Source organism: Pseudomyrmex gracilis, unplaced genomic scaffold (genome assembly GCF_002006095.1).
Source record: "Pseudomyrmex gracilis isolate BER0280 unplaced genomic scaffold, ASM200609v1 scaffold_159, whole genome shotgun sequence".
NCBI classification, from domain to species: domain Eukaryota; kingdom Metazoa; phylum Arthropoda; class Insecta; order Hymenoptera; family Formicidae; genus Pseudomyrmex; species Pseudomyrmex gracilis.
In genome coordinates, this window is record NW_018020743.1 from 122,734 (window position 1) to 140,280 (window position 17,547).

A 17,547-nucleotide genomic window follows, 5' to 3' on the forward strand; every position below is an offset into this window, starting at 1 on the left:
TTTCAATCCAATCTCAATCCCAATCCGTAGTGTGATATAGGCTTAAGAGGAGCTGAAGCTTCGTTAAAAGAGACAGAAACAGCCTCGTGGAGTAGTTCTCTTCTTCTTTTCAGACAGTGACAATGTTACTGTCGGCTTAAACGTCGCGTGTTCTCATTGGATAGGATGTCGGAATTCCGATTCAATTTTCAATCGCGCATCGTCGTACAATTCCGCGGAGTTAATCAACCGATTGAATTAATTCGGAGAGTTGGATTGGCGCGAGTCCGTCTTTAGAATTCAAATTGAGGATGAGAGGAACATGCACGCGCAAGGTACAGTTGCCGTGGCACACATTGATCGTACTACTTTGTTTATCCACAAAACTCCGTTGTTGTTGTACAAAATATAAAAATGTTTGTATTTGTATCTCACATGTATACTCTAGTTTTAGAACATGGTTTGTAAGCGACATATGTGTGTAACAAAGAGAGTTGAGTTTAATTTACAGAGAGTAGATTTGTTTTATTCTAACACCCTATATATAGATATATATATATATATATATATATATATATATTTATTAAACTATATATAAACACACACACAAAAATACAACAACCTTTATCACAGGAATATATAATATAAATTACAATGTTCGCGCGTAAAACGGAACTGCATATTATTTTTCATCATCTCTGCCTTGTAAACACAAAAAATCTCTCGAAAATAAAAAAATATTTTGCGAATCTCTCTCGTTGCGAATGGATTCGCTATAGCTATAAAATTGTGTGTGAGCGCTTTGCTTGTGATTGCTCAAAAAAATTCTCCCATGATTGATATTCGTTGTAGGAATGGTTGAGCCTGACAGGATAGGATCTGATAGTTCTGCCTGGCCGTGACGTTGGTCGGATAGAGATTTCCGCGTCTGATGTTCTCCAACATTATTTGAGGCTCGAATCTGGTCTTCGCGCGATTCAACGTCGTCGTCGTCGCGTTTCGTTGAGCATCGGTTTGCGTCGCGGAGCAAGGAGCAGCGGAATGCTGATCGCTCGTAGACTCAAAACTGTCGGAACCCTCACTGTCGTCCGCTTTGTAGATCGTCGACGAAGAAGAAGACGTGAGAACCTGCGCCGTCGTCTGCAACATCCGATCGCTCGTTTCGACCGCGCTCTGATTTGATATTTCAGATTCATTCGCGACTTGGACGTTATCGGGCGCGATGGAATCCGCTGAGGAAACATTCGGCGACGAAGAGTTCTCGTTTGAAACATCTTTCTTATTCACGGAGTATCTGATTTCGGACAATTTTGCGATCGTCACCGGAAACACGTCCGGAGTCTTGTCGGTGGCGTCCTTTCTGTAGCGAAGATCGTTCGGGAAGGAGATATCCTCCGGCGTATCTTGCGTCGGTAGGAATCGCTTCAGCTTCGCTCTATTGTCCGGAAAGATCTTCTGTGCGGGTCGACAACAGTACAGAGCTCCGGGATCAATCGGGTGCGCCTCGGTGTTGAAGATGTATCCACCGGCGTCAACCACGCACTGACCCCACTGGGTGTCAATTATATCCCCTTCGGTGCCGGTGTTGTGAATAAAGTTGTCGGTGTCGAAGAGGAGGTACAGGTACTTCGTAGTCTCCGCAAGGAAAAACGATTCCATTCTGTCTGCTTTGCGGTGATCCCGGACGTCGTTAATGGTCGCATAACCGCACGCGGTTTTGGCACTGTGCTGAACGCTTCTCAAAATGTCCACCCCCATTTGTATCAGATAGGGATCCTTGGTAGCTCTGTAAAGATACATAACAGATTCAATGAGCTCGGGTCTCAGTGGGTAACCTTCTCTGTTGGTTCCCGCCTCGGCCTGCGGTATATTGTAGAATTCCGGAGTGAAGCCGAATTGTTTCCACACGTGATGGTAATTGTGCAGGGACTTCATCGCGTCCTCGATCTCGCCGAACAGACTCAACACACCGGGCCAATACGCGTCCAGAGACTGGAAAACCGGCAAGGTCACCTGGCCCTTGGTCATGGAAACCCACAAGTGCCAGTCTTCTCGACGAATGTATTTCTCGATACCTCTTCTGTGCTCTTGAAATATTGTGGCCAACAACGGATCTTGGAACAACAATGTGCCCTTCGCCAAATACTCGAAGTAGGAATCTATTCCGGCGCCTATACCGGAATCTTGGGCGGTCCAATGACCGGTCAGAACGTCTATGTGATTGCCAACTAAGCCAATATTGGATTTGTAATAATGCAGAGCCTTCACGGCGTTCATGGCGACTTCCTCGTAAAGCGGATCTCCGGTCAATCTAGAAAGAGTTCCAAATTCGAGCAGAAACGTGCCGATGCCGGCGGTGCAGGTGATGCTGGTCTCGCCATCCGGCACTCCGTACTTCAGATTGACCGTGCCATATGGCATTCCGGTTGGTGTATCGAACGCCGCGAGCAGTCTCTTGGCCATGTCCTCGGCGAGACGCAGTAACGGACCGTTGCAGGGCCATCCGGGTTCCAACTTGACCCCGGCTTTGCGAGACAGCAGATGGGCGCTCAGCAAACCGCCGATCACGCGAATATTCGTCTCGAACACGGACACGTTGATGTTGGACTCGAAGTTCGCTCGCACGCTTATTATCTCGGCGACGCGACGGAATTCGGAGAAATTGCCCATGACAGCGAGCGTGTCCAGAGCGTCGATCAGGGTCAGGGAGAAACTGCCCCAGGTGTCGAAGCCGTCGCAGCTCAGGGAGCGGAGCTCGTCGTACGGATAGGCGTGAGTTAGGTAACCGGAATAAGCGTAATCGAACATGGACCTCACCTCCTCCCGCAGGGCGATCAGATCCTTCTTGCTGTATTCCCGGAAACCGCTGACCAGAATGAAGAGGCCCAGAATCGAGCCCGCTCTGAACAAAATCATCGTCGACGCGTTGTCACACGTCGTGCGTTTTTTTTTTTCGAGCCGCCTCTAAACTTTTTATCTGTTATCGCCGTGCATGCCGTCGATTTCGCGCGTCGAATTACGACTCTCTCTCTCTCTCTCAGGACGAAGCCCGCAAACGTCGCGGATCGGCCACGTATTCAAAACAATCTTGTTATCCTGCGTAAACATATCGCGCGCTCCTCCTCCTCGCTTCCTCTCCTCGCGCGAACGCAACCCAACCTAACCTATATCGCGTACCGTTCGTCTCGTACGTGGAATTAAAGCACGCGCGCGCGCGATGCAAATCCAATTTCCCGGCCATTATCCGACTCTCGTTTCGTTTCGAGCGAGCGATAAGCGTTTGAGAAGAACAGTTTTTTATGCGACGCTTCTCTCGGGTTTCGCGTTTTGGAAACGATCGAGATTGGAAATTCCTTTACGTCACAGCTGGCGGCGTCATCAGCTGATTCCCGACCAGAGAACATAACCAAAGCGATCCTCCCTTCGAGGTGCGGTGCAAGTGCACTGTGAACTCGGAATATACACAACAACAGACAGAGCGAATGTTTGCAAAGAGATAATGGAGTTGAAAACGCTGCTGCGGAATTGCGCCTCGGCAAAAAAATGTATGCGTTTAGAATATTCGTTTCGTTCTGTTTATAACAAAATAACAATTTTGCAATTATGCTTTTGTAAAAAAAAAAAAAAAAAAAAAAAATAGAAGAGAATTTATGCGTGATTTATTTTTATATATATATATACCGTTGCAGCTGATCGGAAACTCGAAGATATTGAAAGTATAGAAGATGATTACTTTCGGAAAATGTACGAACAGTGGAAGGGTGTGAAAGCTAAGGACAATGACGCAACGTATAAAGTTATACCAAAATTTTATTTCAAGGTACGATAGTCTCTTGCATATATATATACACAGGGTGTCCCAGAATTGGTGTGGCATCTCTCGCAGGCAGGTAGAAGGAGTAAAAACTGAGTCGAAAAGTCCTGAACCATTTTTTTTCTATTATTTATAATAAAAGAGTAATTTATTGAGTAAATCAAGCCAATCAGCGTCGACCTTTAGCTAGGCTGATGTCACACTAATTCTGGGACACCCTGTATATACGTATATCCCTCATATACTGTAACGTTTGATGAAGTATTGAAGAAAACTGCTCTGCATTTTTCTCATCACGATTATTATCTACAACGTCAACGTTTCAACAGCTACCGAAAGAGGATGAGGTTCTGCCGCAGAAACTGCGCGAGGAAACACGAGCTCTGTTCCTGCAAAGGCGATCCCGGCAATTGTTAGACAACAACGAGCTTAAAGCGTTGTGGGTTCTATTGGACAAGCACCACAGCCCGCCTTTGTCAGGAGACGACGAATTGATCAATTACGAGGACTTCAAGAAAGTTGGCAACTTAGCGGGACCAAAGTGCGCTCCCTATTTCACCGCGGTTGTCTTCGCCAAGCTGCAACAAGGAGATCCACACGGTCGGATCAGTATCATGGCTTTGTTCAATTACGTCATGAGAAAAGTCTGGTTGCATCAAACGCGAATCGGTCTTTCTCTGTACGACGTTACAGGTCAAGGATATCTGAGAGAATCGGTACATTTTTTCGTAAAGCAGTTGTATCTAAAAAAACAAATACACACTTCTTTTATCTGGCTTCTTTTAATCTATCCATCTTGCAGGACCTGGAGAACTACATTCTAGAATTGATACCAACGTTGCCGCAACTCGAAGGCCTTGAGAAATCCTTTCATTCGTTCTACGTGTGCACCGCTGTCAGAAAGTTCTTGTTCTTTCTCGATCCTCTTCGTACAGGTCGAGTTAGAATCCAGGACATTTTGGCGTGCAGCTTTCTGGATGATCTCTTGGAACTGAGGGACGAAGACTTGCCCAAGGATTTGCAGGAGGCAAATTGGTTCTCGGCTCCATCTGCCCTCAAAATTTACGGACAATATCTCAATTTGGACAAGGACCACAATGGAATGTTAAATAAAGAAGAACTGGCAGGGTAAACAAATAAACTAACTATGTATTACATATAGTACTTTATATACTGTGACACGTCTATTTAAAATGTTTGTAATTGACAGATACGGCACTGGTACCCTGACTGGCGTTTTTCTTGAAAGAGTGTTTCAAGAATGTCTCACATACGAGGGCGAAATGGACTACAAAACCTACTTGGACTTTGTTTTAGCGTTAGAGAATCGGCACGAACCTCAGAGTCTTCATTACCTATTTCGAATCCTCGATATCAACAATCGAGGATATCTGGACACGTTTTGCTTGTTTTATTTTTTCAGAGTACGTGTTGTGTGAATTTCAGTTCAGTTTTTTAGAAATTTTTCCGACAAGTACCATAGTTTTTTTTTTTTTTGATGATCGAAAGAGACATTTTTGCGTTTCGCAGGCGATACAGGAACAGATGACAATGCACGGTCAAGAGCCCGTGAGTTTTCAGGATGTCAAAGATGAGATATTCGACATGGTGAAACCGGCGGACCCGTGCAAAATCACGTTGCAGGACTTGCTGTCTTGCGGACAGGGCGACACTATGGTCAGTATCCTGATCGAATTCCACGGATTTTGGGCGTACGAGAATCGCGAGGCTATGGCAGCCGACAACGGAGACGAATCGTCCCACGTATGACAAAACATCTCGAAATACGAGATAAACATTCACCGACGGAATAGATAGCGCATGTAGATTACGTATACATACGCACATACGCATATCAGACACTACTTGCTACGTGATATTCCAGATATACGTATATACAGAGTATCCCAGAATTGCCGTACAATCTCTCTCGTAGGCAGGAATAAGGAGTGAAACTGAGTCGAAAAATCCTGAACCATTTTTTTCTATTATTTATAATAAAGGAGTAATTATTGAGCTCACACACACCAGGCGCGCGGCTCACTGACGTGCGCCTGGCTAAAGGTCGACGCTGATTGGCTTGATTTACTCAATAATTACTCCTTTATTATAAATAATAGAAAAAAAATGGTTCAGGATTTTTCGACTCAGTTTCACTCCTTATTCCTGCCTACGAGAGATTGTACGGCAATTCTGAAAACACCCTGTATATATATATCATTATATATAACGTATGATGATGAATTTTTTTACGCAATAAAATATTTGCAATCTCTACGAAAATTTATCAATTTGATCGACAAAATAATTCCCAAACTCTTTGATTCTCTCGATTTGTGTTTCGTTTGTTTGGTCGAGCGGATTTGAGGTCCAAATTCATAGTCGTTTCTCAAATCTTAGGGCTGTGTTCAGTTAAGCAAGATGGAACGAACTAATGTAGGAAATGCAGGAAATACAAAAATTCATTAGTTCCAATTCCTGTATTTCCTGCATTTCCTCCATTAGTTCGTTCCATCTTGCTTAACTGAACACAGCCCAGGGCTGTGCTCAATTCATTAGTTCCAATTCCTGTATTTCCTGCATTAGTTCGTTCCATCTTGCTTAACTGAACACAGCCTAAGACTTAAGCTTTAAGAAGGTACAAGGCTCGTTTCCACTATCTACGATTAACTTACCGATCGATTGCGAGTCAATTGCGATTGGTCAATTTAGACAATCGACCAATATGATTGGCGATTCCAACAAAATAATCGACCGATTAAGTTAATCGGAGATGGTAAAAACGGGTCTTATACCTTCTTAAAGCTTGAGTCTTACGGCTTAAATTCTCATTGTAGACGACGCATTAGCCGTATTTCCACAAAAGTGGAACTCAAAGGCCGTTCTCCATGAAACTAAAGTAGCAGGTCTCGTGGAACTGATCAATCACGTTGGTCGATTGGCTGATTTGACTCTGCAATTGGTCAATTCCACGCAGATCTGCTACTTGCGTTTAATGTAGAACGGCCTTTGAGGTCCATTTTTGTGGAAATACGGCTAAAACCAGCGGCTGAAACCGTCGTAAAAATTACAATAAGATGGCCGTTCTCAGATTTCTCTCTGGCTGAAATTTGAGATTGGAAACGAGATCTAAGATTTGAGAAGCGACTATGAATTCGGGCCTTATATGACGAAGTTGAGAACAACATTAAAGGACAGAGATAGTGCTGGAGTAGTTATCTCTCTCTCTCTTACAATAATACGATGAGAGACCAATCATTTCACAAGTCTTTGCTATCACCTTTCACTGGTCTAGTTTCCACCAAAACCCTCAATTCGGTTTCACTCCGGTACTGATCAAATTTAGTGCTCCGTTTCCATTGGAAGTAGAGTACTTATAGATCGAAGCGGAAGTGAAATCAGCACAATTTGACAGGTTTCCATCGACTTGAATTTGATTCTACATGTCTGTTCGTTTTACCCGAACTGGCCGCTCCAGGTCGCTCCAGGTCAGAGCCCATCCTCTTTACTCTACGTTGGAAAAAGAAGGATAAACTCTGACCCAGAGCGACCCAGAGCGACCAGTTCAGGCAAAACGAACAGACCTTACGTCGCATTTGGTGTGAATTAATGCTTCGGTGGAAACTAGACCATTATCACTTTCTCTCAAGTGACTCTCGAACTCTATCTTTCGTTGCTCCCGGCCTGCCGCGGCCACCAATCAACTCACTGCTAGAAAAGAAGAGAACTACTCCACGACTATTTCTGTCTCTTTTAACGAAGACTTCAGCTCCTCTTACACGAATGTTCCGTCTATTATATAAGTCTATGGTTCGAACCTTAGACCATATATACTTATAGCAGAGAGAAACCTGAGAGCGGCCATCCTATTGTAATTTTTTACGACGGTTTCAGCCGCTGGTTTTAGCCGTATTTCCACAAAAGTGGAACTCAAAGGCCGTTCTACATTAAACGTAAGTCGCAGATCTCGTGGAACTGATCAATCACGTTGGTCGATTGGCTGATTTGACTCTGCAATTGGTCAATTCCACGAGATCTGCTACTTGCGTTTAATGTAGAACGGCCTTTGAGTTCCACTTTTGTGGAAATACGGCTAAAACCAGCGGCTGAAACCGTNCACGAGATCTGCTACTTGCGTTTAATGTAGAACGGCCTTTGAGTTCCACTTTTGTGGAAATACGGCTAAAACCAGCGGCTGAAACCGTCGTAAAAAATTACATTAGGATGGCCGCTCTCAGGTTTCTCTCTGCTTATAGACACGGCTTCAGACAATCTTATCTTGAAGCAAAGATAATATCATCTACATGACGTCACATGTGGGCAAAGCAAAGGCGCGTTTATAGACGGCTTCAGATAACCGCCTTGAAGATAAGATAATATCATCTACGAGGCCGCGTTTAGCCATTGCTGAAATGCCCACATGTGACGTCACGTAGATGATATTATCTTTGGGTGCGTTCAGACAACTCAACGGTTGAGAGATCATCACTTATGATAAGACTATTCTTCAAAATCTGGCGCGGTTCCAGAAGTATGATCCAATCAGAAGTGATTATCTCTCAACCGTTGTGCAACTGTTGAGTTGTCTGAACGCACCCTTTGCTTCACCTCGACTCGTGGATTCATATCTACAGGCCGTGTCTATAAGTATATATGGTCTATGGTTCGAACACACGTTTCCAGGAATCCGGAAGTAGAGGTCATACGGTATGCGATATCTAGATTAATCTAGCGCAAAAATTTTGCGCGCAAAATCTGCGCGCTCGGTTAAGCGAAACGCCGCTAGATGGCGTCACGGCGGTACTTTGAGAGGAACACGATTCGGCGCTCGGTGCTGTTCCGCAGAGGGCGTCGGGAGAGGGGGTTGTAAAGATATATCGTTTAACTAACACGCACACTACTACAGAGTGTATCACAGCGACACAACTCTTCTGTGAGATAGAGTTGCGATACTTGCAATTGTTGTTCATTTGTGTGTTGCGCACCGGACAACGCTTGCACGCGCGACAAAGACGAATTTGTTTATCCGTCGGCTCCCCGGCACAAATTTTGTTTCTTTCCCACGTGCACGCCGAACGTACGTACGTCGTGTCGCGCGAGACGCAGAATTTATAAAGGGGGAGAGTTTTCTACCCACGCACAAATCCACTACCCCCCGTGGCGTACCACGAAGAATAGCCGAGAGACACGCAGTAAGTCTTTTTTAAAAATTCAAAAAGAAAAAAACACGAAATTCGCGTAACAGTCATATATTCCCCAGTCGGTCGGTTTCATCCACGCGCGTTACATACGTATCACTTTTTTTTTTTTTATATATAAATAAATCTTTCTGTTTCGTTTGTGAAATTTTCTCACGTGGTACGCGACTCCGTCGTTCGGCACGCACAGCGGCGACGACAGATAGCGCGCGGAGGCTTCTTCGATGCAAAGCGTGTGTTGTATTTGCGCGTCGAAGTAAGGTTACCCGCGCTAATAAAGTTCGCCCGCCGGAACAATTTTTGCCGGAAACATCCGCCGAGAGCGCGCCACTCTCGCGCGCGATCGTCGCGCTCCGACGGAATAGCCAATCAGCGCGCGCGACAACAACGTTGTCGTTTTATCGAGTTTGCTCGTGTGGCACGCCCTGCGTCTTTGCTACAACTTCCGCCATTGTCCTTCTTTCCGGGATTCTCTGCGAGGAAGGATGGCTCAGAACAATTATTTCGGCTTTACTCACGGCGGAACGCAATATGGGTACGAAATCGTCAGCATACAATTATCATTAAGTAGCTAGTTTTAAGTTAATCGTAGATTCGCGACCGCGAGCGCATTTGCGATAGTGATAAAAACGCGCGTTGATCGTCGACACGCGCCGAAAGGTTCAGCCGGCTTTGGCGGCCATTTCTCTTGTCGTGAGGTAGCGTCCGTCGAGCGTCCCTCGTCGAGGCGAGATCAGATGTTGATTTTTTTTCGAGATGTTTGTTTGTGTAACGTCGCGCGTCATTTCTCTCTCGTGCTGATGGTCTCGACGGGCGCTTCAAATGTCGAGTAAAATAAGTTTTGTTCTCTTTTGGTCTCAGGGCAACCAGCGCCGCTGCCTATCAAACGGGCCAGGCGGGATATGCCGTAACTCCGGCGGCAACTGCCGCTACATATACCCAACGACCTGCCGCTGCGGCTGCTACAGGTTACGAAACCTACCAGGCAGCTGCGGCTGCGGCTGCAACTGGGACCACATACGCAGGTATGATTTTTCTAAGCTGGGTGTGAGTCATCAAATTGTATATGCGATAAAAAGTATTTAACAAACACCAGCGATTGATCATCAATGAAATTTTAATACATATACAAATATACCAATTGAATAATAACTTGAAAAATGTTACAATGTATGTTATTGTATGGTTTTGTGTGTTTTTTTTTTTTTTTTAGCCGCTAATCCTGGTACTGTGGCTCAAACTTACGATTACGGATACGGACGTGCTGCACCAGCTGCCACGTACGACGCAACTAAAACTTACTATCAGCAACCAGCAGCTGCTGCGGCAACTTACACTACTACCGAGACTCACTACCAGGCTGCAAAACCTGCGTATAGTACAACCAGTGCCTATACTGGCACTGCTAGACAAGCTACTAGTACTGGACAGGCTAAGACTTACCAGGCATCTAGTACCGCTTATCAGCAATCAAATCCTACGCAAAGTGCAACTTACTCTTCAGGGTACACAGCTCCAGCTACACCTGCCGCTACACCATCAACTGCAACAAATAGTAAGTTTTGTATAATCTTCTTTTCTGTATGTCTCTTTCCCGAAAAGTTTTGGTGTTTTTTTTTTTTTTTTTGGACCGTTAACTGTAATGTAGGAACTAATAACATGAAATTGATCCTCTCGCAATATATAAATGTTTAAAAAACAAAAATTTGCAAAGTTCTGCTATTATTCTCGTAATGATTTGTCTCGAGAATTTAGTGGACATGTGAAATTTTTGTATTCGTTCCCAGTTTAAACTAGAACATTTATCGATTTCCCGTATTTCTCGTCGCAAAATAGTTTGATATATGTATCAAACGAGTAACACAGTAAAAATTTTCTTCCGCGAGAACGGAAAGTTCGGACCCCTCCAAAGTTTGAGGTTTCAATTTCATTTCCCTTAGAAACGGCGAGTACAACGTATTCCGGCTACGACGCAGCGCTATATAGCGCTGCGACTATGTATGTAGCCCAACAGAGTGCAAACAGCAATTCAACTAACCAGAAGACTGGAGGTTGGCAGGGATACACGCGAAAGGGATTCGGAGCTGGCGGGGGAGGAATGAAGGCAATGCGGCCCAAGCAGCCTCCAAAACCTCAGCAACTGCACTACTGCGATGTGTGTAAGATCAGCTGTGCCGGGCCTCAAACTTACCGGGAGCACTTGGAAGGACAAAAACACAAGAAGAAGGAAGCCTCTCTGAAAGGACCTCAACAGCCCCCGGCACGTGGAGCGGGTAACAGTCTTCGTTGTGAGCTTTGTGATGTAACTTGCACTGGAAATGATGCTTACGCTGCCCATATAAGAGGTGCTAAACATCAAAAAGTGGTTAAATTGCATACAAAACTTGGAAAACCTATTCCAAGTGCGGATCCTACAGTATTAAATCCAAAGCCGGCTACGGCTGCAAAAACCACATCAACTAAGAAACCAGCAGTAACAGCAACACCCAAAATCAACTTTGTCGCCTGTGAGTAAATTTCTGAATACTTCCGCATCGGAAATGCGGAATGCAAAATCTTTATTCACGTGTAAATGTTTTCATTTTATATGTTGTTATTTTCAGCTGGAAATTTGGGCACGGTAAACCAGAATCAAACGACTGAAGTTAAACAAGAGGAATCAACTGCTGAGGAAACGGTCGAAGAAGTTACAGTAGACGAGAAAGACATTCAACCAGTTGGCCAAGAATACATCGAGGAAAATAAATCCGAAGATGGAAAGATTATAAGTTTCAACTGTAAACTTTGCGAATGTCGCTTCAACGATCCCAACGCCAAAGACATGCATATGAAGGGCCGTCGTCATAGATTCGCTTACAAAAAGAAAGTCAATCCTGATTTGGTGGTTGACATGAAACCCAGTCTCAAACAGCGAAAGATGCTGGAGGAGAAGCTACGCAGACAACAAATGCGCGACGAATATATACGTCGCAGGGAAGAGATCAGTCCCATGATGGGACCCATGATGGACGAGGAACTAATGTACTGGGAAGAAAGGCGTCGTTACGAGGAAGAAATTGAATATTACGAGTGGTATCGACGGTACGGGCGTAATACTGGCGCACCTCCTATGGCGCGACCGTTCCCAGGACCACCGCCTATGATGATGTTCCCGGGTCCTCAGAGACGACCGGATTCATCGGACGACAAGCATGTTTTGGCACATCACACAACTATTTATCCCAAGGAACAAGAACTGTTGGCAGTCCAGAAAATAGTTTCTCACACCGAAAAAGCATTGAAATTCGTTTCAGACAATTTAGCTGAGACCAGTAAGTATATTGAGATAGTGTTATATAAGAAGACTTTAAACTTAATAATCGTATGAATCACATACAAATGTACGTTATTTGTTCACAGGTAAAAAGACTGTTCCCGCAAACGCTAATGCAACTGCCGCAACACCTGCGGCCGCCGGCACACCGCAGACAAACACAGACGCCTTGAAGAAAGAAGAAGCTGACAAGAAAAAAGCAGCCGCCCCGCAAAAAGAAGATGGAAGCGATGGTAATCTCTTTTCGTTCCAAAAGGAGAAGGAAGATTCTCGGATACTTCGTGGTGTTATGCGCGTTGGAAACTTGGCTAAGGGATTATTGTTGTCCGGAGATAATCACGTTTGCTTAGTTGTCCTATGTGCAGAAAAACCAACGAGGTAATTTTATAACGATACGTACGATAAAAATTTGAGAAGAGCTGTGTCATTTCTCTAAAAGCTAACTAATTGTTAATCTTATATACAAAACAAACTTTATTTTTACAGAACTTTACTCCACAAAGTTGCCGAGATTTTGCCTGGCGAATTGAAAAATGTCGCTCCCGAGGAGACCTACAATGTTGGAAAGCATCCGGAATCGGCTGCTCTGACAGTCTCGGGAGGCACTGTGACCGTCAGCGTGACGCTCACCAGTCCTTTAATGCGCGAGACACCGAAGTCGACCGTGGCAGCAGGTAATTTTATTGTTTTATATTTTTACTGTGGCCAAGAAAAGGATAACTATGAGAGAACAAAACGGGGTTTTTATACGGAAATTATGCACCTCTTTTTTAGTTTCATGCCGGTTTCTCTTAATCCACTTCGCGATTCATACATTTAGTTTGTTCTTTTCATGGCCCGGACGATTTTCTGTAAGTTTTTTTAAGCACCAGGATGATTCGACGGGGCAGCCAAGGATGATTCTCGACGGTTGCCGGTGTACATACGCTCTAACATAAAGTTGATTTCTTTTTTCCGATATATAGCTGCGTGTCTGATTAGTGTGTCCACGACAGAGTCCTCTTTGCGGAGTGCATGTTTGACTGTAAGAGCGTATCACGAAACAACATATGCTTGATAATACAAGTAAAGATAAAATTTCACGGCAGACAAACAGAGCGTAAAAAAAAAAAAAAAAAAGGAAACAAATTTGACCGGTTAGATCGCTAAGTATTTTTATCGTGTTATTTCGTTTGTTGTAGTAGCGGCTTTTCATATTTTTTATACTAGTGATGAGCTAGAATCTGTCGGTAAAAAAAAAAAAAAAAAAAAAAGGCAAAAATCACAATTCCTAACGAGAGATTTCATTGAACGTGGACACGCTTGTGATAGAAGGAAAACAACGCTGAGGCAATCTTGAAACTATGGACTTTTTGATCATGCATAAAAAAAATAAAAAAAAATATATATATATATAAAAAATAGAAAAAAAAAATCCCTCTGACTCTTATCGAATGCTGTACGCACATTATGCGATGTGCATTACGTACCTCTGAATTTTAACTGACGGTTCTATCGGCATCGGTTCAACCTACCTTTCAAGCGGATAGAGGTGACGACTACCGATGCTGATAGGAATCGTCGAGCGTTCTTAAGCGACAGATCACCGATGAGAAAAAGAACGTTTTAAAAACGGGGGTGAGCTTTTGGTACATTGCAAACGTACTACATTCGATCAGGCTTATATTTCTTTTTTTCACGTTGGCATTTAAATCACGACATATAGCTCACAATTTAACGATTTTACTTAAGTTGAAAATGAATGAATGTATAAGAGGGAAACAAAAACAATCTCTGGGCATGATCAAACACTCTAAGTGTTGTCTAAGCGTGTTGTGCTTTCTTTGTTGGAATCTCAGATAATGCTGGACAGCAGCAGCAGGAAGCTGCGCAACTGCAAACAACGCCCGCGGCCCCGACTGTGACGAAACCAGATCCACCTGATGTACTTCCCAAGGCTAAGTGTTTGGACGCTTTAGCTGCACTCAGGCATGCGAAGTGGTTTCAGGTTTGAATCCATCTCTCAGTTCAAGATCTCGAATTGTCAAGTGCCACGTTTCTTGTCTGTTGGCACTATATAATGAGAATTTTCTTTTATTTTCTCCTGATAAAAACGCTAAATGCGTGCAAGTTCATTCTGTCTCAAAACAAATCTTTCAGTCAAAACAGAAAGAGAAACAAGAAAAAAAAACAAGTCTTAGAAACTTCCAGCCTTGTGACGGTTTTATTTTTATCATTATCCGAACCGTCGGCACGATTCTGTCTGAATAAGCCTATTTGATCACGTTCGATGTTCGCCGTTTCATATCCGCTGACCTTTTGACTATACGCCAGTCGACTTTGCCCACTGTGTCTCTTTCTCTCTCTCTCTCATTCTTTTTCTCACTCTCTCTCTCTGTCTCTCTTTTCTGTTCTCCGTTAGTTATTATTACATTTTGTCTTTATGGTCACGCGCGTCCGGATCAATTACAATTTGTATTTATTATTGCTTAGAAACATAGTCTGAAATAGATGGGTAACAGTGGCATTGTCCATAAATTGGCTAAATCCAAGACAAAAAAAGTAAATTGCACATCGAACATGCGATCAGATATTATCAGGCAAGAAATCTTACAAGTAAGCAACATGTAAATGTTTATCTCGACAGTCACGTGCAACGCTGCTAGATGCATTTACATCTGCTTCGCTTCAGATTCTCAAAACATCCAGAATAATACAAAAGCTGTTTTTTGTGTAACGACATGTTGTAATTCAAGTTTCTAGAATGTATATGATTTTCTTTATTTTCTTTAGAAGGCAGACAGATTTAGCTTTTTAACTGCTTTATAATTACAAGCACAATTTCATTATTCTGGATTGTCCTTAATGCGTTGTAGCCTAGGCTGCGTCTGTTCTAGGTCTGTCTTAACTTTTAAAAAAACAATATTGATAATATAGTTTTACACAAGCTTTTCTGAGGATTTATATGTATTTTGTTCTATTTGTATATTTGTAACGATGTAATGTGCGTTTAATCTGCACAGCTTTTTTGACAATTCAAAGACAGACAAGCACAAACACACAGTAGTGCGTCATAAGTGTACCGGGTGTTTCTGTAAATTAGAGTCGAGTCGTAGAAATGCCGTCACTGAAATACATGCACAAGAAGTTCTTCAAAAGACAAAGAGCTCTAGTTTTTTTTATCAGTGTAACAGGTAAATTCATGTTTAGGAGAAGTTAAATTGATAAACACCCGGTAATGTTGATATGGGCTAATACTATTAGGGGCATTAGGCACGAGGCTGGGAGGATAGCTAAAGCCCACACAAAGCAAATTTTAAGAAAAAATTAGTTTAGGCCGTTTTTATCCAAAAGAGCTAAAACGTTGTTTTCGATGCGATTATCTAATCGTTTAAAACGGCTATAATCCTATTTAACAGGCTAGAGCAACTTCGCTGCAGAGCTGCGTTATGGTTATTCGTATAATGCGCGACCTTTGCAATCGTGTGCCAACATGGGGTCCGCTCAATCCTTGGGTTAGTATACAAAAAGTGTCTTATCTTGTTATTGCGCGCATCTTCTAATCGATCTTTACCATATAACAATTCGTTCGGTGCAGGCATTGGAGTTGTTGACTGAGAAGGTCATAAGCACCGCGGGTGGTCCTCTTAGTCCTGGAGAAGCTTTGAGAAGACTACTAGAATGCGTAGCTGGAGGAATACTGCTTCCAGGCAGTCCAGGTAATTTTTGGTTTTTTTTCTACAGAATTCCTACTTGTGTAGTTCAATGTTCTTGAAAATTCTTTATATGATGAAAAAAGATGACGAGACTAAGCTTGTTGCGAAAATGATTGCCAATCTCGAGTACGAGTATTTTGTTCTCTTGTATTTGCAATCATACATTCCGTGACAAAGCGTTGATGATATGGCAACCTGACCAAATTTGTAACGATATTAGTTACCTAACGACTGGCTAATTTGTGCAACAGTCGATGAACGCGAGAAATTTGTCTGTCTTTTCAGGATTATCCGATCCATGCGAGAAGGAGCCAGTAGACGCGATAGGAAACATGACGTCTCAACAGAGAGAAGATATCACCGCGTCCGCGCAACATGCGCTACGATTAGTCGCGTTTCGGCAGATACACAAAGTATTAGGTATGGAACAACTTCCGCCACCGAAATTCAAGGGACGTTTCGCCAGAAAACGAAGACGCGACAACAGCAACGGAGAGGGCACGGACAGTGAAGCTTCAAAGAAAGATAAGAAAGCGGAAGAGAAAATGGAGACAGACTCGAAGTAGAGCTACCAAAAGAAATCCATATATGAATTGTATAACAACTTATTTAGTATAAGGAAAAAAACGCCGTTTTTCCGCCGTGTCAGTTGCTTGTTTAGAAACGATGATGTTTAATCGGAAGATTTTGAGGATAGTTAAGATTATATTTGTGATTTAGATATGACTTAGGAATTCGCGAAAAAACGAGAAACGAGTCAACGCTTTAAGGACTGAAATGTTTTCTTCGCGATTTTTGCTCGATTATAAATATTACGATTAAATGCAATGTATGATTTATACTAATGATTTGTTTGTTTTGCTGGAACATAAATCGATATTTCGCAGATGTTGCGTTACGCAGGGACACAAATTTGCTGCATCTTCAGTCCTTGAGGTGTTAAAAGTGCTGCAATGGTAAAAATTTTCTGTTCGTTCCTAGGGTTACTGTTGCAGAGATTTATTTATTTTATAGCAATAACTGTTTTTTCACTATATTTGACGGTAAACATCATGTATACGCCGCAGTGCGAGAACAGCTAGTATAATGAGGTTTAGATGTTGTGACTAATGAACTTTCTTAACAGGCAATTGGTGCGATTAGCTCTAAAATATATTAGGTTTATATTGATGAAATAAAATGCGTCCAACGAGAATGGGACGCGTTCGGTGAGTCAAAGTTATTTCGATTGCTACGAAGAATATAACTTTTATCAAATACGTGTAAACACAAATGATTCACATTAATATAAGTTCAAAGTTGAAAATCAGCAATAGAATATAAAGAGAAAAACCTGAGTGTATGAGTGTTTAGTCAGTAAAAAACCTGTAGAAAAAATATTATATTCTCCTTCTCTCTCTCTCTCTCTCTCTCTCTGTCTCTCTCTCTCTCTTTCACTCTCACTCTTGCACAAAAATGACTATTTACAACGTAAAATGCAAGCTTTTCCACGTATGCAAGTCACGTGTGAGAGATACCGATGAGATATTTATAAGCCAACGAATTTTG

The 17,547-nt window shown here is 42.8% G+C and overlaps 3 protein-coding genes across 4 annotated transcripts; 2 read left to right on the forward strand and 1 right to left on the reverse strand.

Moving 5' to 3' along the window:
* Positions 1 to 562: 562 nt before the first annotated feature.
* On the reverse strand, positions 563 to 2,914 carry LOC109857442 (ER degradation-enhancing alpha-mannosidase-like protein 2). Its single transcript, XM_020433740.1, has one exon. The coding sequence runs from the start codon at positions 2,893 to 2,895 to the stop codon at positions 796 to 798; it is 2,100 nt and encodes a 699-aa protein (XP_020289329.1). The 5' UTR covers positions 2,896 to 2,914; the 3' UTR covers positions 563 to 795.
* Positions 2,915 to 3,437: 523 nt separating this feature from the next.
* Positions 3,438 to 5,752, forward strand: LOC109857443 (serine/threonine-protein phosphatase 2A regulatory subunit B'' subunit gamma-like). The gene is made up of 6 exons (XM_020433741.1): positions 3,438 to 3,524; positions 3,669 to 3,799; positions 4,123 to 4,509; positions 4,596 to 4,921; positions 5,004 to 5,217; positions 5,324 to 5,752. The coding sequence occupies exons 1-6, from the start codon at positions 3,479 to 3,481 to the stop codon at positions 5,561 to 5,563; spliced, it is 1,344 nt and encodes a 447-aa protein (XP_020289330.1). The 5' UTR covers positions 3,438 to 3,478; the 3' UTR covers positions 5,564 to 5,752.
* Positions 5,753 to 9,417: 3,665 nt separating this feature from the next.
* On the forward strand, positions 9,418 to 17,308 carry LOC109857429 (zinc finger RNA-binding protein). Of its 2 annotated transcripts, none has more exons than XM_020433714.1 (11): positions 9,418 to 9,526; positions 9,853 to 10,016; positions 10,205 to 10,546; positions 10,932 to 11,498; positions 11,595 to 12,302; positions 12,391 to 12,682; positions 12,791 to 12,978; positions 14,143 to 14,291; positions 15,703 to 15,798; positions 15,882 to 16,002; positions 16,285 to 17,308. In XM_020433714.1, the coding sequence occupies exons 1-11, from the start codon at positions 9,477 to 9,479 to the stop codon at positions 16,563 to 16,565; spliced, it is 2,958 nt and encodes a 985-aa protein (XP_020289303.1). In that variant the 5' UTR covers positions 9,418 to 9,476; the 3' UTR covers positions 16,566 to 17,308. The 2 variants fall into 2 exon arrangements, with proteins under 2 accessions (XP_020289303.1, XP_020289304.1); XM_020433715.1 differs by having other exon boundaries at positions 11,043 to 11,498.
* The last annotated feature ends 239 nt before the right edge of the window (positions 17,309 to 17,547 follow it).